General features: G+C 31.9%; 1 protein-coding gene across 1 annotated transcript; it reads right to left on the bottom strand.

Annotated features, from left to right (window-relative positions):
• Window positions 1–512: 512 nt before the first annotated feature.
• Window positions 513–23707, bottom strand: LOC118190434 (uncharacterized). The gene is made up of 3 exons (XM_035361143.2): window positions 23554–23707; window positions 3532–3908; window positions 513–1942 (listed from the first exon to the last, which is right to left on the bottom strand). The coding sequence occupies exons 1-3, from the start codon at window positions 23554–23556 to the stop codon at window positions 667–669; spliced, it is 1656 nt and encodes a 551-aa protein (XP_035217034.1). The 5' UTR covers window positions 23557–23707; the 3' UTR covers window positions 513–666.

The following is a 23707-nucleotide window of genomic DNA, read 5'->3' as shown; positions in this document are numbered from 1 at the left end:
TTCAATTTTTCCCAATTCAAGAATTATTTTTTTTTTAATTTTTCAATTTCAGTTTAAAACATTGTGCAATTTAAAAAGCAAATTTTGTATTACTTAGTAGTATAAGGCTTTGGAAACAGCCTTTATTAATTTGCAATAACTGCAAAAGTTCATATAAATTATTAGCTGTATATTTTAAATCGCTGTTTCGTAATCAATAACAAATTGATTTAAATTTGAAAGTTGAAATTAAGATGTTATGCTTTAATGAGAAGAAGCAACACCATGTGACTCCTCAGCGCTCTTTTCCTACAGTAGCAGTATTTAACAAAGCCCTGTTTCTGAATTCTTTTCCTTCTTCCCTTCCATCAGATTTTTCCCCAGGAAAAGCTTTTATCCAAGTGCGAGCAATACGTCTCTTTAAAAATGTAATAAGGTTCGGCTCTAAATATGTTATGTGTTGCTTTTTAAAATTTTTTAAATAAGACATACACTTTCTTAGATATTTTAGGAGGTCACTGAGAGCAGAAGCATTGAAAGGTAAAAATCCTTTCGAACTTTATTCTTTGGTAATAAAATATACAAATATAACAGGTAACATAAAATAATATCTGGTTATAAACAACAGTGTTTACAAACAATGTATTCTATTCACAAGAATCTTTTGAACTTTTGTGCATTCTCTACTCAATATAAATGTCCATATCCCCCATAAATAGCTTGATCAGCGCTGTAAATTTGAGGCTCATCAAGCTTTTCGTCACGGGCTATATCGTACCTCTTACCATAACTGGCAGCTCCATATACTCCGTGATCGGAATGTAAAGCTTTTCTGGCTAGTCCACTTCCATACAAGCTTGAAGGACTACCATGACTGACTTGGCCTCCTGTTGAACCATATGTCTCAACGGTCTTGCTATATTCTTTCTGAGTAACGTATGCTTTTCCATAACCTTCTGGCGCATAGCTTCCAGATGCATACCCACTGGAAGGCACTCTACCATAGCCACCTCCACTCTGGGAAGAAGATGAATATCTTGCAGCCTTCGGAGCATAGCTAACAGGTGATGGTGGTGCTGAGTATCCCCCAAGTGCTTCAGGAGCATAATACCCATTTTGTACATTAGGAGCATATGCTCTGGGTGCGGAATATCCAACAGGTACTTTAGGGGCATAGCCACCTGCTGAAGAAGGAGCAGAATAGGCGCTACTAGGAGGAGCATAAGCACTATGAGAAGGAGGAGGTCCATAGGCACTATGAGAGGCAGGTGCATAACTGCCCAAAGAAGAAGGTGATCCATATGCACCATGAGAAGCAGGTGCATAACTACCAGATGATGATGATGGAGGTCCATAAGCATTATGTGGCTTTGCAGCAGAATATCCACTGTGAACGGGTGCTCCATAACCGCTTCCAGAAGCTGGCGGTGGTGGTGGAACATAACTGCTTCCAGAAGCTGGAGGTGGTGGTGGAACATAGCCACTCGATGTTTTGGGTGCTACTGCAGGGGCATACGGTTTAGGGGAATAACCAGAGGAGATGGATGGACCGTGGCCACTTGGGGGAGCTGAGCTGTATGCTCCATAGGTTCTTACGCTGTCATAACCACTTGAGAGTTTGGAAGGTCCACTTAACGACGAAGTCGGCTTAGAATATAGAACACCACTGGATGGAGGTTTCGAATAACCACTTGAATATTTCGATAGGCTATCGTATCCACTCAGTGGCTTAGAGTAGCCACTAGATAATGATGAAGAAGGTCCGCTGTATCCGCTACCATATCCACTTAATGGCTTAGAATGACTACTAGACAAAGAAGAGGATGGACTACTGTATCCGCTACCATATCCACCTTGTGGTCTGGAATAACCACTAGAAGGCTTTGAGTAACTGCTTGGTTCTCGGTAAGCACTTATTGGTTTGGAGTAGGAGTCAGGATGTGGAGCAGAAGCAGGACTGTAACTAAAATAATTAAAAAATATGTTAAACATTCAGACAGACACATGCTTAAATTAGATATATATGCATGAATTCCTATTATTAAAATTCTTAGTTCTTTAGTTTGCAGATTACAAGTATAACGATACGGTAGAAAACATTTTCCTTGAAGTAATTAGCTGAAAACGTTTGATAAATTAACATTCTAAAAAGAACTATTTTTATACCTAATAAATAATCTAGAAAGTAATGAATTTTTTCAATTCCTTTTTAATTTTGCCAAAAGTTCTTTCAATAAGCAATAAACAAGTAAGAAAATAGATTCAGAAGTATGTTTGAGATAAATAAAAATTTAAAAAAGATATTAAATTGAAAGCAATAAGTCATATTTCCTTTTCTGTTACACCTAAAATGTTGCAAAATGTTTGAAACCAATTTTAAAGTTGATTTCCAACAGATTTCATATTAAATCTGAAAACGAAACATCAGAACGTTGTGTCTCGTAATTTCAAAATTTAAGGCTAAATTCAGAATAAATATTTGCAGAAAAATTGTATAATGCGATAAATGTAAATTATCTTCTTTTTCTAGTAGTAATTATTTTGGTGCCAACCGTACAGATTCTAATATGCCATGATATGTCTTCAGTATATGCTTGATAAGGAATATTTGATGTTCAAGAAGCGGCACCTTTTAGGAAGATCTTGAGAAAACTTCTTCGTATTTGCTTCATAAATTCGAAGAAAAACAGTTTTTGTTTTCATAAACTAGCTGATTCGCAGATTTCAGCCTTCAGCCAATGGTAGTCTCATACATTGAGCAAAAACTAATGGTAAATATAACCTGATCAAATAGAAATTTTGTATTCTGCATATGGTTACAAGCTAAGGTACATTTGTTTCAAAGCACAGCAAAGATTGTTTGATTTCAATTCCACTAGAGGCTCTGTTTTTATCTTATGGTTCATACTTATTATAAAATAAGTAATTAGAAAGTGTTGTATCAGAATTAGGGATCCAATAATTAATCATCTATCAACTAAATTTGAATTAGGTTCTTTCTAAATGAGAAAGTAGAGTTACATATAGTTTTTGAACAGAATATAGCTAGTTATAACCAAAGAGTGAAAATAAATCCGTAAACAATTTTGGGTATTATTACTGATATTGAATGCCTGGATTGTAGAGGGAGAATGAAGAAGGCACTTATTTTATTTTGGAGTGCTTTGTTTTAAAGATAATGCTGTTCCTAAGAGGTTAAAATTAAATTTTTATTATAAAGTAACAGAATCCACACTAGAGAGTCGTATGTTGATATGGCTTAATTAATTACGGCATAGGACTGCCTGTCTTAAAGGAAGCAATACCTTCATGGAGATTTTCTATAGATTTCTGTAAAACACTTTCATAAAAAGAACATTTGTAAAAGTTAGATATATGTTTCTTTAAACCACAAAATATAGTGCATTCTGCATTCTTTGATACTTTTATAACATAACACTGGTGGCACTTTATAATATTGCTGGCAGTCTTTTTGGGAACATCCTGTGCATCAAATATTAAGTCATTAGAAAATCACAAACGTATACATTTGCAGATAGCATGCTCTCTTACCTGGGGCTGCTGTACGCGCTACCGCCATATCCTCCTGAAGGTTTCCCATACGCACTTGGCAAGGCCGGTCCTCTGTTGTCATAAGGCGCATACCCTGAATGATAATCAGAAGACGATTCAACACCCTTTCGGTAAGGTTTGGGGCCACTGTCGCTAAGCTTGCCATAACCACTTGGAGGATAGTCGTGTATCAATCCATATTCGTTTTTCTGAGGTGAAGATGGTGGAGGTGGTCCTTGATAGCTATTATAAGAGCGTCTTGACTCCTGGCTTTGTAAATCATCAGATTTCTTTTCGGGTGCAGCTTTTGTGTCTTTTTTCTCCTGGTTTTCTGCCGTAACCAGCAAGGTGCATAGTGCAAGTATTAAAAATGGCTTCTATTAAAGAAAAGGTTTAAGAGTATTAAAATAAAGGTAAGAAGAAAGGACATTTTAAAGTAGATAAAAGTACTTATGTGTTAACCCGTCGACCGTGAAACTGTCGTTAAGCAGCGCGAATTAGCGTCAGTTATGGATAAGCGGGACATAACAGCATACTCATAACATCCGCACTTTCATTTGATGTAACCCGATTGATTCTCGATTAGCCACGTTATATTCTCAGAAACAAGGATATAAATTAACTCTTCTTGCTGTATTTTTAATTGCATTGTGAAAATTAATGTTTAAAATTTGAGATCTGTCTTCTACATAATAAAATGGATTATTTTCAAAAATGTGGAATCCTATCAAAAAAGTGTGTATCAATTAACTCTATAATGGTCGGCTAAATATGAGCAACAAAACAGTTATAGATTGGAACACTTACCGGTACTGTTCTGTTATCAGGACCGGATCTCAAAATGTATGCATGTATGCATATATGGATGTGTTCAGGTACGCAATGTATATATGTACATACATATGTATATGTGTGTGTACACATATATACACATACTTCTGAATCCGGTCCTCTGAAGAGCACCCAATTATCTGAGGGAAGTTTGGATTCATAGCTTTCTAAACAGAATTTTGGGTAAAATCAGATGGCCAAACAAAGCTGTAAAATCGACAAAAGTATTCTTACGAAGAGCGTCAAATTCCGACTGTTTTGTTAATTATAGAGATCCTAGTTTTCAGAATTCCTCAGGAGTGATTAGCGCAACTTTGGGGGCATTTCTGACAACTTTTACGGTTCGATAACAGGCAACTTTCAGGGTGGACGGGATAATGGCTTTGTGCATTTATAGATAAATATAATATATTATCTTCAATAAATATTGGATATAAATATTACCCTCAATAAAGTAATTATTTACAAGGAACTTATTCGACATTTCAAAATATACTATATACAATACAGCTGTAATTTCTCTATATACTATACAACTGTAATTTCTCTAGTCTGTTAAGTACGTCAACTTTTCATCTACCGACGATTTTATAAAATGGCTGAAAATAGCAGTTTATTATTATTCAAACCATTACTAATCATGCGCAAAACAAAGCAGGATATAAACAGATAAAATTAAAGATCATTACATAAAGCAATATAAATAAAGAAACTGCTCCTTGCAGTACAATAGCAATAACAATACCAAAGAAATCAGATTGCTTGAAGCGCAAAATTCTGTAACTTATCTTGAAACCCAAAAACAACATCTAATTCTCTCATCAAACATACATCGCAAAATATGATCAAGTACGTAGGCTGTTTCCAAAGATCTAAGAATTGTGTTAAAGGTCAATTTGTAGAATTAATAGGCGACTACAGACAAGCCTTGACATATTTATACTGCTATATCATGCAATATTGTTCAGTTGTTTGACTTTGAAAGAGCATTTTTCTTGCACTGTTTTTGAAATCATGGAAGATGCGAAAAACAATCATTTTCTTTTTGTGGAAGGAGGGAGTGAAAATATCAAAAATTTCTCACCGTTTGGCGATGATTATTTTGTTTCCATATTTCTGTTCACACATCTGCTCCCAGACTTGAAAAAACTGTAGGGATTTATATTTATTTTAACTAATAATTTAAAATTTTAGTTCAGACTTTCCTATAAGCCTTCATTCCCCTAATTGTCAGTGCCAGAATAGTTAAATTTGGTAGCGCGCGTGGAAGAATGCAAATTCTACCTTGAGGAGGAAAGTTTAAATACCGAGATTTTAAAAGGGAAGTTAGAGAGTTAGGCGCTAGCTGCCGTCTCTGCTGTAGATTATTGCTGGTTCAAATGGCTTAATTCCATTTATCTGCTGCCATTAGTTTTAGAAGGGAGTTGAAGTTTGGGATCTCGCTGAGTCCAGTAGTTTAGTTTACCACTTGTTAAACATTTCAACTTTACCTAGCAGAGTCTAGCAGAGCTATTTTGCATAATCTTTTTCCAGTAAGCGTTTGCATATTTCGAATTGCATATAAAGGTAGAGAAATGAAGAAAATTAAAATTGATGCGTTACAAGACTTTCTAAGACATTCCTAAGCTATTTTTTAAAATACTGGTGAAAGAAAGTATTTATTTAAATGGAACAGAAACAGGCCAAAGAGGCTATCAGACATATCCCTCTCCTACAAAACTTGTCTGAGTGCTCTCAAAACTGGTGGAATTTTATTCAAAATATACATCAAAAAAAAGGTTGCTTTTTCGTCCAATTTTAAAAGTTCTTATTATGAAACAGTTTTTGTATGAAAATTATGTAATTAAATTTGTTTAATTAAAGCATATTAATGACTGCAAAATTCCTTACTCTTCAGTTAAAAAAAATCTTATTATTCAACTACTTAAATTCAATTTTAATTCACTTTCACTAATTTTATTACATTAGATTATTATTTATTATATTAGATCATTATCTCTAAAGCAGCTTAAATTCAGCGATTTCTGTTAGATGAAAACGTGAATTTAAAAAAAAAAAAAAAAAAAAAAAAAAGCGAGACAGAGAAAAGTCTAGGGAATCAATATTAAGTCATTTATCCTATAATCACTTTTTTCCCTAATTGTAAACAAAAAAAAAAAAAAAAAAAAAAAAAAAAACAAGGATTTGAATATTCGTTCACTTAATATATGAATTTCTGCAATCAAATAAACATTTTACCCGAATAGTTCAAGTGCCAAGTGCCTATTAAATTGAATGAAATATGAAAATAAAGTCCACGTTACGCAGTCCTTCATTTAACTAATTAAAAGAATTTACCGGCCCTATTTTGAATATCGCACAAGAATTTTTCATATTAGGTTAATTGATTAAGATGAAGCAACACTACGACTACCAGCCTATAGGCAGAGATGCCTTCGTGGAAGACGTTTTAAGGGAAACAAGCACGTATACAAGTTACACATGTACGAACCACGAAAATCAACCATGCAGACAGCCAGGTCTACGGGATTCGATTCCAAGTCGAACTGCCACAGTTCAGCGACTTTACCGTTCGGCCGCTGATGGGATCATGCTGAAAAATGCTTCACAGAATCCGCGCAAGATATCTACATATAGTAGCTCCAACATGATGTCATAAATTTTATATAGATACTTTTTTTTTTTCATATGTGTACTCAACTATTGCTTCACTGCCAAATATTTTATTTATTTTGCTTCTCCTAAACATAAATTCTAATACAGGAAGTTCTTTAGCAGAAGCAATTCCTCCTAAACGGAATTTCGTAGTTTTAAGGGGGAATGAGGGCTAAATTTTATTTAGCTGTTAAGTATATAAGGTATTTCTCCCGTCATCTTAGCGAACCTTCGTGGTGTAGTAGTCTGCAAGCTCAGCGCGTAATTAAGAGGTCCGCGGTTCGATTCCCGGCCAAGGTGTTGTCTATTTTTCATCTTTCCTGCTTCCAAAAATTACCTAATGTCCCTACAGTGGCGCCCGATTTAAAAGTGTGTTGGATGATGATTCTCCTCACCTAGGATTTGGAGTTTGGGTCCCCAAAAAACCCCAGTCGCTCTTTAAAAGGGGAAGTATATAAGGTATTTTTCCCGCCTACTTAGCGAGCCTCCGTGGTGTAGTGGTTTGCACGCTCAGCGCGTAATTGAGAGGTTTGCGGTTCGATTCCCGGGGAAGGCGTTGCATAGTTTTCATCTTTCCTGCTTCCAAAAATTATCTAATGTCTCTACAAGTATTTAGTTTTAGTTATGAATATAAAGATCTACTTTCCTTCAAGTTTTGGTACTTACTAATTTCTAGAGTTTTTTGTTGTTTAACTTATACAACACGTTAGCAAACAATTTAAAGGTAAATAAATGTATACATATGTATTTTTCCAATTTTGGAAAGAAAGGGGTGATGATCTTCTAGCAATAGTGACAAGGGCATGGGACAAAAAGGTTGAGAACCATCGTTCTAATAGAAATATTTAACAGGGTACTTATGTATTGATGCAACCCCTTGTCTCTATTTGACTCTTTTTTATAGATGATAAGGTAAAGGTTTCTTGTCGGGTGTTAGATGGCGATTTTCGCTACTTTGTTTTTTAATAAGAATTTCGAAATTATAAATACTTGACATAAGCTGGAAAATATTATCAACACCTCAAAAGAAAAAAAAGACTCAAAAATTTAAAATACAAATTTTGGCTATTAAATATTTATATGATATGTTTAAAAAATAAAACATCGTTCTCTCAAATTCGCAAAATTCCTTGATTGAGTTGTTGCTCTTCTCCTCATGTACTCAGCGATCTATTTTCACTTCAAAAAGAATCAGAGAATTGCACAAACTGGTGCGTTGGAAACCAGCTATTAACCAAACTTATCTCCTCATTTTTCCTTTCAGCAATTTCGAGGTAAAATACTGTATTTACGTAGAAATGTTACCAAAGTTTCTTGCACTGCTGTCAAAGTCCAAAAACTGCATATTTTAAGATTGAGTTTAAGGCAAAAAATATCACGATTTGTCTCTAAAAGTAGTTGGACTTCAATAAAAAGAATGTATATGGAAATGCCGACTTTGCTTGACTAAAGCATTGTTATGAGCATGGCTGCCAGTGTTTGGCACATTCTGAAAATTCGGCAACTTCTAATAAGGTGGTTGAGATAATACGTAAGACCTTTTAAAAGTTTCTGAGACAATACATTATTTTGTTAATTTGGCGATCCTGCGTAAAACTTTTGACAAATAGTGAAATGTTACAAACTTGGTCATTTTCAGAAAATGCATAGTTTTGTATATCTAACTGACACCCCCAGAAAACTCTGCCATCTCTGAATCTCATAAAGGAGAGAATTAGCTCATGAGCATTTATGAAAAAATAGTTTAATTCAACTAATTAATTCATTCAGGACCATTAAAGACTAATATACAAGTAGAGCCTTTAGAGTCTAGTTTGAATTTTTTTTAGTAAAATATTCTCAAATGCTTTTTATCTCGGAGTGCCAAATTCTTACCCCCACATCTAAAAAATAGTAAAGAATTTGTTCCCATTCCTAAAAGATTTATCAGTCATAACAGCAGCTATATATATCTCTTTTTATTGTGTACTCTTTATCTTGTGCACTCAGTGCTCTGTAAGTTTTAATGAACTTAAGTTCATTCATTAACTTTGATCTTGATTAAAACTCAAAGCTCTCATTGGTGACAATTTAAGATGTACAATATATGTAGTATGCTATGTAGGTAGTATTAAGTAGTCTGAAAACGCAATAAATTTCCCTCGTTGAAATTTATCTTGGGGGGGGGGATGATATTCTGTGGGAAATGCGCTAAAGTTAAAAATTTTGTTTTCACTCCTTATAAGTCAGTAGCAAAGGTATTTTAGAGCGATCATGAAATGAATCTTCATCGTGAGTATCGCCTCGACATTATTCATTAATTATGAAATTTTTCAAAGTAATTATAAAAAAGGAACAAAACTCTGATACTTTGTCTTAGTTTGATATATCGTTTGATCCATCGCTTTAAGTTCGCAAACGAATTATTATTCAAAAAATGTTTATAAAAGTATTCAAAAAATGTTTTCTTCGTGATTCGGATTTTCAGGACATTTTTAGACAACATATGTGTAAAAGTGTATTTAAATGAACAAAAATGAATTTAAATATAAAGATTTTAGCATCATTTATTTGAAAACAACTTTTTGCACTTGAATTTCAGGTTTGAAGCGAATCTTATATTCCTTCCTTATTATGAAATTTTCGAGATTTTGTAGTGAATTTTTTGACATTTTAAATATTTATTTATTTTTAAATTATTATTTCTTTTTTATTATGTGCATTGATATTTTCCATTTTGTTTATTTATTTTGCTAGCACTATAGCTTAACTTGAGTAAACTCCTAAGTACACTTTGCGGAACTCGAGAGATGGAGCTCGAGTAAGCAAACAAATCAAAAAAATTTCTTTTTACTTATTCATTATGGATTGTAGATACGTTTTCTTTAGCAACCTACCTTCCCGGAAACAAAGTACAGCATTAGATGTGTACTTTATATGTGACAAATTATTAGAGTTTTCAATGTTCCAGAACAGGAGTTTTGGTACAAGTTGAAAAGCACATAGTCATACATCACAGAAATTACGGTAAACAACTTTGTAAAACAGTAAACAGTTACAGCAAAACAATTTTGTTCATGATATAACGGTAATCTTTTCCAGGAAGCAAAATTCATGATGTTACGTGAGTAGTACTGAAGAAACCTTGAGATGATTGAACTATAACTTTCTTCCCCATCGTCTATTCCTCCTTTTTACCAAACTTCAACTGTAACTGATTGACCTTCGAACTGTTGTTTCATTCAACTCTAAAGCGTTTCTCCAGGTACACAAGTGAGTAAAATTATGGGCTGGTTTAGGTATTCCCTGAAGATTTATATTCCTTCAACCAGATTTTAAAAGGAAACAAGGAAATTCTATTGATGCTTACGCTTCACTTCATATCACACACCATATGCTGAAAGAAACCGAAATAGGAAATTCTATTGATGGCTCATTAATCTCTAAATAGAACAGACTTATTCTTCCTACTTACTACTTCGATTAATCATTTTACCAGAAGTTGCATTATAGGAGAAATTGTTGATGATTGTTTACGATATTCAACAACAGTACGTACAGCGTAACCATAGTATAACATTTTTAAAATATTTTCTCAGAAAACTTAATACATCAAGTTTTATGAGATCTCTTTTCATATAGTTTGGTTAGTTTATAAATTGTTAAAAGATTGCAAACTAAATACTTATATTATTAACTAACACTTCCAGAATATCATTCAAATTTCAAAAAGTTTAATTAAGTTTAAAAATATAAAGAAACATTTAACAGAAGCTGTAGTTTGATACTCGTATGCAGCTTACAGTTAAATACCAAAAATAATTTTAAACGAAGAAGATACGTTAGAATACTAGTTTAAGAATTATTCCCCCAGAAATTAAAGATAAGAACATGAAATCTTAGATTTTAAACGAGTTTTTCAAAATCGGAAAACCAAAGGTAGAGATAAGAATTATTGTGACATTATTTCATTGTACTTTGTCACACGGAAACGTGTGCACATCTTTAGTAAAGAAACGATTTCACTAGTCAAGAGACTGCTACGAATTTATTTCCGAATTACCTGAAAAGAACCTTAGAATAAATATTTCCTTCAAGATGCAATACTTTATTATTTTGTCAGGACACCATGTGAGAACTTAAAGCACTAAATCCCGTGGAGACATTTCCTTTGGGGTGTTTAAAATGCATATGTAATATTAAAGAAAACCTGTTCATTAAGTTGGGGTGAAATATTTTAATGTACGTAGGTGTTGCCAAAGTTCTAGGAATTTAGCTCTAATTTCAATTCCTACCACTTACAAGCAGAACATGTTTATGCAACAGTCCCACGTTATAGTGTTTAGACTAATTTAGTTGTGTGATTGATACAGGCGTACTATTATAGTATTGTTTTTGCAACCGTGAAAGATGCAAAGAGCAATCATTTTCTATTTTTTATTTCTTTTTTCCTTTGTGGAAAGAGAATATGAAAAAAGTTGATAAATTGTTCAACGTCTGCGCGGGGTATTTTATTCTCACATCCAAAAAAAGAACCTTTAAAGGGTGTTCGATTTGAGAATTTAACACTACTATAAATAAGTGAATTGAGGAGACACCAAAAATTAGTTTTAATTAGGATAAGTGTATTCAATTAAAATGCGACTAAGTTGAAAACTGCTTTGTAATATTTATGAAAATTGATGAAATAAAAATATTATATCTGAATTCCGAGAATTTTGTATATATCCCTACATATCCATAGCATAACAAAAATGTTAACTGCGGTCTCAAAGCTGCTCATCTGTTCTCCAGTTCAGATACCAGAAAAAAATATACTACTTGTTTTCGAATAACATAAAAAAGTATGTAATTCAAATTCTTCTTCAGAGATTTCCGCAAAAGATAAACATGGAACTACCTGGATCTTTTACTCAATGAGCTTTTTGAGAAATTACTCGCTAAAGTAAAAGATAAGCACGCTGCGAACATTAATGAATTATTCCACGAAGCGTTGAATTTTGTTCAGTGTTGAGCTAACAAGCATGTATGTCGCCTACCATTTCGTAAACCGGCAACCGTTAGTTAGTGGTATGCATTCAAGCGGTGACTCAATAAGCGTGAAAGTGAATCTAGAGGGACCCTTTTTTTCCGTTTCCTCCAACGATACATTTGCATTCAAAACCGATGTCTTAGGCTTAAATAAATAATGCTTATGACTTAACTTTTTAAGAAACTTACACATAACGGAAAATTTAAATTGAAATTCATTTTATTCTATTTAAGGATACATTTTTTTTAAATGGATGGTGGCAAAAGGAAAATTCTAAAAGATTCTTCTCGTAAGAAGTCTCTGAAGGAATAAGGAAAATTCGGCTAAGCAATTTCCCTTTCAATCAGACAACATTTCTGAAAATCAGCTTAAAAGAATGCATATCTCGTAATTAAGTAAACAATGCTTAATATTACTGCGCGCTTGAACAAAAGAAATATCAGTTTACAATTGTATTTATAGAAACTGTTCAATGCCAACTAAACAGTCTCAGTCAAGCTAAATTTTAAACTGGAAGTTTCCAACTTAAGCTCATAATTTTTTCAACCCTTTACCGATTAACAGTCAAGATTTCAAATTTAGGCTGTTTTTTCTTCTTTAAATATTGGGCTTTCAATTGATCAAGTTTTGATATAAGTTTCTTTTCTGGTGGTTGTTTTTTTTTTTTTTTTTTTTTTCCTCTTATTTTTTTCTCCTTTTTTTGGACTATAACGTTTTCGACTGTTGCAAGAGAGATGTTAGGTATGTTTCGGAAAACATTCTTTGGCCTTTTATTTTGCAATTTGAATTCGTCTGAGCTGCACTAGGAACTGCTGAGTCAGTTTATTTAGAGATTGACGACTTTCAGTTTGGAATTTTTTCCGTTTGGAAGGCTAATGATACACCTGCTGCGGGGGATCGGTCTTCTACAATTTTAGGAGCATTTAATTATGTCATATTATTTTTCAATTTAAGGGTCTGAATTACCTTCCTTAGTATCCTTTTATTATGATTCTGGATGTAGGCTAGGTGGTAACGTTTACAATTAATGCAATGAGGGTTTTTGAATTGCAAATTTCATTACCATGACCTTTCTTCCCAACATAGCGCACACATCAGTTTTCACAAAAATTGGAGGTATCCAAGCCTCTGCGACTTCTTTGCTTTAATATGAAAACAAAATAGAGTGTTTCGTTGTCGTAAAACATTATGTTATTGTACCATTGTGTTTATCTTTGGTCGCCAGACGTTATAGCTAGTTCACAAAATGTTCCCACTCACCGTGACGTAAGATTTTAATTTTTCTTCCAAATTATAGGTATAGCTGCTTGGTCAATTAACTGATTTAAAAGCAATAAATGAGTTTCTTAATAATTTATGTCTTTATTCGTAACAATATACCTGACTGATATAATTTATAACATATTTAACATTGTAAATGGAATTGCTAACGAAATCATGCACAGCTGATCATACAAAAAGATTTCTACGCAGAATCATTTTACTAATTTGAAGCAACGTTATAAAATGCCATTAATGTCTTCTGTGTTATACATTGAAATATTCTAAAATACATCTATCTGCCAAAGATATAATTATTGTAACTTCTTCAGTAGCTTTTAATTTCAAAACGCCAAAGATTAACAAGCCTAACACAATTTCATTCATTAGTTTCAGAAATGAATATTATTTGAATAAGGAAAAAAATAGAGATATTTCCCTAATGTGACAATAAAGTAAAACTTAATAAATCGTCAATTACTAAAAATCATTGTGCGATAAGTCAAAAATTTCGCACTGTAATCACTTCTAATAAATCCTTAATTCATGTCTAGTAACTGTAAATGTTAGTGCGTATTATGAAACATTTTTATGCATTTTGATCGTGTTTTCATCTAAGAAACTGTCATAGTAAAATATTTTATTATCATTATTATTACTGTTATTATTATTATTTAGTATTTTTACTTTTCTTTGGGAGGAAGACGTTAAAATTTGAACTGAAATATAAACAGAAAACACGACTTTTTTATAATTATTTTCTTTAGGAATATTTTATGAAATAAATCTGAAATATAGAGGTCTTCCATAATCCTCAAAATAACTTGATGAAAATAGTTAGGGGCAATAGCACCAGGATGAGAAAATGGAAAATTATTAAAGGAAGTACAGATACAGGTGCAAGTAAGTAGGACACACAAATTTTACCACTAATCTTACACGTCCCACCACCTTACACGCACTAACACTCTCTCAACATTCTAACATTCTCTTTCACCACTAGTCCCGCAGCACTAACTGTGCAGCTCCATTCTAATTGCAAAGTTTTGATGGAGAGTACCCCGAGGACGATTTGAGAGTTTCTCACTCCTCTTCCCATACAATAAGATGATTCCAAAGGACTTTCAGCATGCCGTTTGTTTAATGTGCCTTCATACTGCACAGACATTACATATTTTGAAACATCCATGCCTTCCCGGGATTCGAACTCGGGCCCAACATTGTGATAACAATATTGCTAACTACTGTACAGATCAGGATGGCAACTGAAGAAAATTATGGAACATTAAGGCACGACGATGAGAAGAAAATATGAGCCCTCAATGCTAAAGCATTAAGTCTTTTAGGTTTAGTTAGCTGATGCTTAGCAGTGGCAGTGTGATTAAGACTGTCGAACACTAGAAGTTCAGTGTTCTCGGTTCGAGTCTCAGAGAATGGGCTGGCTGTATAGATGCTTGCCTCATGCGTATGTAGAAAAAATAATTTTTGTTTTCCAAAAGACCTCCATGAAAACATCCTTCTCCTCAGGCAAATAGCATGATTTCCCGTATGCAAAATAAATTAGCACAGACATGATAAATGTTTAAGGCACGCAACGACTACTTGTCTTAGGAAGAGATTAACTACTACCTACTAGTTCGTAGTTACATTATACAGAAATAAGTAATATTGTAAAAAAAAAAAAAAACGCACAACCAACTCTTTGGCCGGAATTTGAACATGGGTTGAATTACCAGCGCTCACAAAGTTATCCACACAAGAACTGGTAGAATTTACCCTGTATTATTGAAATATATTATGTTACAGAAATCCATGAACTTCTGTAGTCAGAGAAAGAAACACTTCTCTTAAATAGTTTAAAGGTAAGCTTTTCGGGTACATTTCGAAACAGGAAGACTGAGAAAAATTCTTTAGTCATAATTTTTCCTCAAAATATTTCCATGGTGCTTCTATAATAAAGCTTGATTTTACAATGCAAATTTAAACATAAATTTTAATCTTAGTAACTTTTGCATTACATTCCAGACATTAGTCTCGAAGTGAAGCTGTAAATTATTTATCTTCTTATGAATTATGCAACGATCAATAAAATTTAATTTCACATAAACAACTTCTGGTTTTACGAGATACTAAAATTGAAAATAAAACAGTAAAATTAAGTAGCCATTGCTAATCAATTTACAATTACATAAGTGTTCAGCAATGCCATATATGCGCAGAACTGCAATTACAGGTCATGCAAAAGTGACACCGACTTAGCCTTATAAGAAAAGCAAAGCACTGAACGAACTTGACATAAAAGAAGAAAGATGAGAGTTGAAAAAATATTTAGATGGCAGAGCTAGAGAGAAAGCTAGGAAAGTGACACTAGACTCTACGAAACAAAAGATGCTGTTGAAGGCATTATACGCAGGTAGTATAATGTCTTCATATAGTTATCTGCGTGATGGGGTCCTTCCTAGGATATTTCCTAAGTGTAACTGGTCCGTATTTACATGTCGTAAGAGGAAAACCATAAGAACGTTATACAGCCAGCGCTTTTAACCGTCAAAATAGAGCTTGATGCAATTTTAAGGGCGTTTCATGGTTTTAATCTCAAAATCTGTAGCTGGCCTATTTTTTTAAATTATGGTGACTCATTAAGGGTATTCTCCAAAGAGAGAGATGCCTTCGTTGAGGACCTTTTTAAGAAAAATCGGCTCATATTTACGTTGCACAATGAGAAAGCCTTGTAAACTCTCATGCAGCCCACCCGATCAACGGAATTTGAACCTAGATTAAACTACATATGTTCATCGATGTCATCGCTGGCCGCTGGTGCGCATAGTCAACATTTCGTAATGAGACTTTATTTTATGCTATGTATGTGTATGATATTTATTTTATGCTATGTATTGTTAAAGCTATCGAAAATGCAGCAAATGTATTTTATGACGCTTAAACGAGCTTGTAATATTATTTTATTCTGGAATGGTAATATTATTCATTGCCAACTTCATTCGGCAATCAGTCGTAGTAAAGGTTAAAGTTCAATTACATATTCTATTCTCTGCTAATCATGTTTCGATTAATATGTTGTTATATGTCTTATTTTAGTGGTTTAGAAAATATCATTATTAAAAGTACACGCATGTCCTGATTTTGTATACATTATTTTTTGGCTGACTGATTTCTCAGAAAGAGTTTCATTTTCATTTATATTATGTACCTAATTGGTTTGGTTTATTTAATTGCGGCAAAGCCCACGTTACACCTAAATAGGGTAAAAAAGAATAAAATTAATTTTTTCATTCAACGAAATTTTCTTTAATGAAACCATGTGAACTGCATTTATTTGTTTATTGAACCACATGAATGATAAATTAATCTATTGAATGAAACCAACAGTTAAACAGATACCCAGATTGCCGTAGAGTTTCTGATGCGCAAAATAATGCTACGGTCCAATTAATTGAAGTCCATTCGTGTTATCAGATAATTAGTAGAGACTGATCTGAAGTTCTTCGCAAAAGATATTATCTTAATATTATTTCTACTTTATGTCCTTATTTGGACACTACTTGATCCCAATACAAGGTATTTTCTAGTGGCTAGTCGCAATAAATGTCCCATTATTTGGTCTGCTAACCCATGTAACAAAGCCAGTTTTATTTAGTAATTATTAAGAACTCAAATATATTTCTACTTCATATATGACAAATGTGCACTAGTCCCATAAATGTTTCATCTATAATAAATGTGTACTATCCCATAATAAATAAATAAATAAATATGCTTCTGAATTTCACAAAATGTACTCCAGATTTCATAAAATCAATTATCGAACATAAGATGGCTTAACACTAATGAAATAGCCTTTAATTTCTTAGGATGTTTTATAAAAAAAATGAAGAGAGGGGAAGTATATGTGCGGGCCTTCCTGTATACGAACTCGATATGTTGAAAGTTTCTGCAAGAAAATTAGTAAGTAATTAAATGATCTACACATCATACATTTAAGGGAGGAATTGGTAATAAATACGTTTTCTTTTAGCCTAATAATTAATGAGTAAATAAAGAATTTTACGGATACTATTAAGCACTGATTGAAAATAAATGAACCCTTCCATCACGTAACAGTTTTACTAACGAGAACGTTGCTCATGGTGCACTCCTGAGGGTGGACAATTATTGCATCCGCGGAAGGGTTTATAGACAATTAAAACTTATATGCCATTTTCAAGGATCGAATCCGTCCCAGCATTATGCAACCAGTACCGCTAACCATCACGTCGAATAGCATGCTATAGTTTTAAATGTTATGCTGTGGCTATATAAAAGGTTACGATTTTCAGAAAAATCTTCAAAGAAAGCAGTTTTTCTCTTATACCCAAGCCAACTTCTTCTATCATCGTCATATACCTTATTATTAGGCCAAAGAAGCATTAGACCAGAAGGGCTATTAGTCTCAAAACGGAATTTTGCGTTAAATCACTATAAAAGTTTGAATCACTTTTCAAATTGTAGCCACCAAATATTATCGCATTGTATTATATTTAGAGAAATTAAATAATGAATCATTTTTATGAATATATGCATGTTTTTCACATTATGAAGAAAAAGAGGTACCTAGAGCCATCAAATTTTGAATAACCCGAAAATTTGCACCTGGAAGCCTGAATTTTGAATTTCGATTTTCATATTTCCTAAGTTTATTTTATACTTCATCAAATTTTTTTATAAACAACCTCAATGATTTCAAATTGAGCAATGGCAACAATATACGGAAAATTATATTTTATCTCCAGCGCAAAACTGCCTGACGAAAATTCTAAAGAGAGGCTGTTTTAAAATATTTTTTGCCCTAAGGAACATTAATCCAAATGCTCTGGAAACGTGTATGTTTATGAAAATGGAAAAGAAGCCTCCTCTTTGAGTGTAATATAAAATCTGAAAGCTCTCAGAATCTTTTTTATGTTATTATTATTATTATTATTATGTTTCACGCAAATGATATTTCCAAAATTAGATATTAATCAGTAATTCTGAATGAAAATGTTTGCATTAACTATGAATGTGACTAAAAACTTTTCATAATCTAAATATCTTTTTAATGATGCCTAGTGGTTTTCAACCTATTTTGCCTTTGCATCTCTTTCACCGTTCCTAGAAGATCCTTTCTGAAATTTGAAAATTGCATACACATTTACTTAGATCTAGTTTATTTTTTAACGTGGTTTTATAAATTAAACAAAAGAAGTACAGAAAATTATAGTAAATACCAAGGCTTGAATAAAATTACTCTTAATATTCAGAAATTAAAACTAAATATTTTATAACTAAATAAAAAACTGAACACATTTTCTCCTAAAACTATGAAATCCCCTATGAGCTATGAAAAGAAGGGATGCCTTTGTGGAGGACTCATTAGAGTGTATAACTCAAAGTACATACTGGAAAACCACGGGAACTTCCACGCAGCAATTCCGTTCGCTGGGATTTCAAACTGGATCGAACTGCTTGAGTTCAACTGTTTCACGGCAACTGAGCTTGTAATTTTTAGGGGTTTTTTATGAGCGATAATAACTGTTTTTAATTTAAAAAAATTAAGCATATTGTACTAATTTCAATTTGTTGCATAATATAGACATTACTCTGATTTTTTATTTGTTTTCTTTTTAATTCTTGGTAAGCAGTTAAACTTTTATGTTTATTGTAATGAACTTTTATTTTTTATTTCTTGACCTATAAATCTTTGCTATAAAGTTTGATGAAATTTTAAATTCCGAGACTTGATCCCCAGCCATGTATTTCTTATTAATTTCGTTTTTCTTTAATCAAACTTAACGTTTAGTTGGTAACGTACAGGTCTCAGACCGGTGTCTAATCCATCACTTTTCTTTTTTTAACCTGAGTAATAATGCACAAATCTCGGTATTTTCATTATTTTCAATTAAAATAGTTTTTCAGCATAATTTTTCTTAAAACGACTGATTACATATTAAAACGTGTTTGCAAAATGCATCATTATAGTTATAGATCCATTGAGTGGACTGTAGAAGTTATGCAGCATTCAAAAATTTTAAAGTCTAAACCTTTTTTAAATGCATTTATTTATTTATTTTATTTTGTTTATTTGATATGCTAGAAGCGTAATGATTATAAATTAGGAGGGATAGCTTTCGTGAAATTGCAAAGAACTTCTGCTATCTCTGCACATGTGGAGGGTGGGGGATTTATAGTCAAACACATTGTAAATACCTGCGCATTATCTAAAGTAGCTATTTTCAACTTTTTTTTGCTCCCTGCATCCCTTTCATCATTGCTAGACGATCATTCCTTCTTCCTTATTCCTAAACTCGAAAAATACATATACCTTTATTTAAATTAAGATTTTTTAATGTGTTTTATAAATTAAACAAGAAAATGTCAACAAGTACCGAAACTTGAATTAAATTAGTTTTGTATATTTACAAAATAAAACTAAGTTCTTAACACTAGGCAATTAAAAGGCTGACCGCATTTTCCCTCTGGAACTATGAAATTCCCTCCTAGGGAAGAATTCCCTTTCGACTGAGAGCTCTAATCTAAAATCTCAGTGTATTTTAATTTTTCAGTCAACGGGGAGAAATATATCATGAACTAAAAAAGGAAAAAAAGCAAATATTAGGATAATTCCTTAAATTCTTTTAACTGAACTATTTTATCTCTCTCTGTTAGATGTTGCAAGACAAGCAGATCTTAACTTCACTATTACTTTTATTTGGATTAGAAATTTTGATATTTTGACAGAGCAATGCTCGACTCGTGACTGGTTTGCCTCGCTACTTTTAATTTTTTTTCTAGTAATAAATAAAGGCTGTTTTCATTCTGTTCTTTTATGAATGTGTGATTTTAAAAGAAAATCCCTACAATGTAAACATTGATAAACAAATGAGACTCATATCGACTCCCTGATATCATATATTAAAGCAAGACTTTCTCGTGTTATATGATATTAATTCCAAACTTTGCTAAAATTAGCGCAGTCGATTATCTCTAATGAAAGGCTAGGATGGATTACATTTAATGTAATCCATTCTAACCTTTCATTAAAGATTATGATAGATTCATTAGAGATTATAATTTTATTAGAGATATGTGATATTGAGAAAATGCATACGAATAAGAATAGAGTAAAAATAAAGAATATGTATAACCAGCCTAATTTTACAGTGATGAAATCTGTAAGATACAAAATTTTGGTATTAGAAAGGCTATGCTAATGCTCACTTATTAAGCAAATTTTTAGCTTCGCAATCAAAGTTGAGCTATTACATTTTTTAACAGAAGGAAATAAAATGTGTGAAGAAAATAACCTGATTTTAATTTTTTTTAGTTTAAACTTGAAAGCACTTAATAGGCGCTTTCCTCCCTGATTGTTAAATTATTCACAATATTGGGATCATATTTCTTGGGAAAATTGCGCATTTCCTTTTCCTTTAAACTACTGGCACGAATATCTTTATTCGGAAACAAGATGAATAACATCTATTTTAGAAAAGGCGATTTGCTTGAACAGAAACAATATTAAGAAAGAGCTGCTGTTAATTTGTTTTTAATCCTTTATTTCCCATAAAACGTTCTAAATAATTACATGATATTTGCAGCCAAATCTTCCTTCATATTTTTTTAAGTCTGGTTATATTTTCAAATACAATCATGCTTTAGGCATTTTTTTACCCAGAAAGACCTGCTTTTTTGTCACACACCATTAATCCAAATAGGTGCTTTTAAGAGAAGTAATTTAATAGAGATTTATTTGGTTTAAAATCAAAAAATAAATCTTCAATAAAATAGCCTTAAATTTGGGAGTTTCGGTCTTTAAAGTATTTTATATTATGTCCAAACCCTACCCTCTCTCCCGAAAAAAAAAAAAAAAAAAAAAAAAAAAAATCTTGTCATTTCAATACATTAATCCTTCGAAACGTAATTCCTATTTATAAATACTCTTGTTTCTAGTTCCTTTTTTTAACTAAATGCAATTTAGAACTTTAACTTTTTTTCTGTTTCAATAAACAAAATATGTTAATTTGTTAGCTTTAATTGCGGTAAAACGCTTTATAATATATAGATTTATATAAATATATAAAAAAATAGATTTCGTTGTTAATAATATTGAGTTGTATGAAACTAAAAAAACGTGAACCTGTTTTTTTTTTTTTTTTTTTTTTTTTTCGTTGATAATAACTAGTATGAAACACATTTATAATTCATTTTAATAAATTTTGCAGATTTTCGTTTAGACATTAGCTGGTGTGCTAGAGATTTCAGAGGCCTGAGCATCAAGTTTGGTCTAAAGATATTTTTATTTACTTGCGGAATGCCACGTGTGTCTCGATGCCTTTCTCATTTTCAGCGGGAATATTAATTCTTCATTCATTTAAAATAAAATTACGAATAATATCCTATTAATAGTTATTTATAATTTATTAAATATTATTTTAAATCATTCCCATAATTTATAATTTTGTCTGTGGACCCAAAGGTACCGGTCATAACTGTTACAGATTAACTGCCAATTTAAACCAAGTTTTAATGCATAATTTTCAGAGCTCTTAATAATATATGGAACACGATTCTCATCTCGTTTGTTTACATTCAACGAAAGCACAAATTCACAGCTATTTAAAAAAAATAAGTATATACATCTATTTCTAGGTCATAATTATGGTATAAAAGGTATCTAAATATAAATGAGGTATAACAATTGAATGTGCGAAGACGGACGGAGATGTATGTCATAAAATTTGAATTCTGCAGGAGAAAGGAATTTCTTAAAATCTCTGTCATATAAAAATAAGGTATCTAACTAAAATTACTTTTAATTGAATTTATGCTTAAATTATATAAATTTCTCACATGCTATTTAATATTAGAGAAAAATAAGTGATACGGCAATTTTTATGATTTTATGTAAAAATATAAATAAAATCGTGGCATATGTCTATTGCAATGACAATATTGCTGAAACAAAGTTCGTTGTATATACGTAGTTTTCGACTGGGATGCTATCAACGTTTGTAAATGTCCTCTGCAATATGGACAATGTATCTCAGCTATCACATGAACAATAGCTACGAATAATTTGTCAAAATTTTCATTCCTCAAAAGTAAGGTTAATTGTTATGAATATTTAATGCTAATTTGCATCGTAATCTCTTTTACAAGATAAATAGGGATAAATTTAAGTAAATCAGGGTTTTTATTTTGCTTATCTTCAAATCATGTGTACATGCTATTACAATAAATGCTCCTAAATACGAAAGATTTCGAAGGCATAGAGACATTATAACCAAAAACTCTAAATTAAAACACATGTGACACACTTTTTTTTACCTCGGCTTTTAACTTTCTAATAAACCAATTTTCGAAAACAATCGATATTAGTTTTAAGAGAAGAATAAAAAATATTATGCAAATAATATTTCTTTAATATGTATTTATAAAACAGTATCTATGTAAGAGGGAATAGGGTTAAAAATAATAGCGAAGAATGTTATATAATTTTCCCCCACATTTACAGTTACAGTTCTTATGTTATCACTAAACGTACAAAAGAGGGAGCTCAAAAATATATTAAGCCGAAACACAAAGAATTCCTGCTATTAGGTGAAAAAGAACAAATATTTCAATGTTAAATTACAGAAAAATATTAATTTTCTTCTGAAGAAAATTAAGATCATACATATGGCAACAGCAGTTGTAAAGTTACGGAAAATACTTTTAACTGCGTTGTGAATGGCAGGCTATATGTTTTTCATTTATATATAATTTCTTAAAGTATTCGTATATCTAAACTTTGTTTACAAAAACAGAGCAGAAATATTGAGAAAATTTACGATTTTTTTAACTTTTTTTTATATTTACGAGGAATTGTTTTAAAATTTTACTGCATGGTAATAAATAAATGTCAGATTAAATGAATCAGATTGTATTCTTAAAACTGAAAATATCTTTTCGGAACTTTGAAAGGTATTATCTAGACCCTTTCCATCAAGAAACATCTAAATGATTCAGTGGAGCATGAGATCACTTTAAAAAAATATTATTTTTTCATTACATTACATTATGAACAGAACTTTTTCTCTGCTTATTTATAATTCAAGTATTATTTAACACTTTTTAACAATATTTATGCTTTATCCACATTTGTACCAGTGATTATAGGAATGCCAAATATTCAAATTACAAAACTGCTGAAAAAAATATCAAAATATTCATAAGTTATCATTTGTCTAACTTACCATCAGAATCTGAGTGCTTTGGAACGAGTGTGACACAAGTAAACTAAAGGAAAAAACTGTTAAAAGTGATTCCGCTCACTGACGGAATCCGTGCTTTTATACCCATCACCGTAACTATGAAAGGGGCGCGGCCACGCAACACTGATCCTGTCTG

Source organism: Stegodyphus dumicola, chromosome 7 (genome assembly GCF_044657685.1).
Source record: "Stegodyphus dumicola isolate Sdum_Otavi_A_Nest chromosome 7, ASM4465768v1".
Classification (NCBI taxonomy): Eukaryota; Metazoa; Arthropoda; class Arachnida; order Araneae; family Eresidae; genus Stegodyphus; species Stegodyphus dumicola.
Note: the sequence above shows the minus strand (reverse complement) of the source record. Positions and strands in the feature narration are given on the sequence as shown.

Coding starts and splice junctions, on each gene's coding strand:
- LOC118190434 (XM_035361143.2), bottom strand. Junction 1,943..3,531: donor AGCGCGTACAGCAGCCCCAG/GTAAGAGAGCAT, acceptor TAATTATTTTAG/TTACAGTCCTGCTTCTGCTC.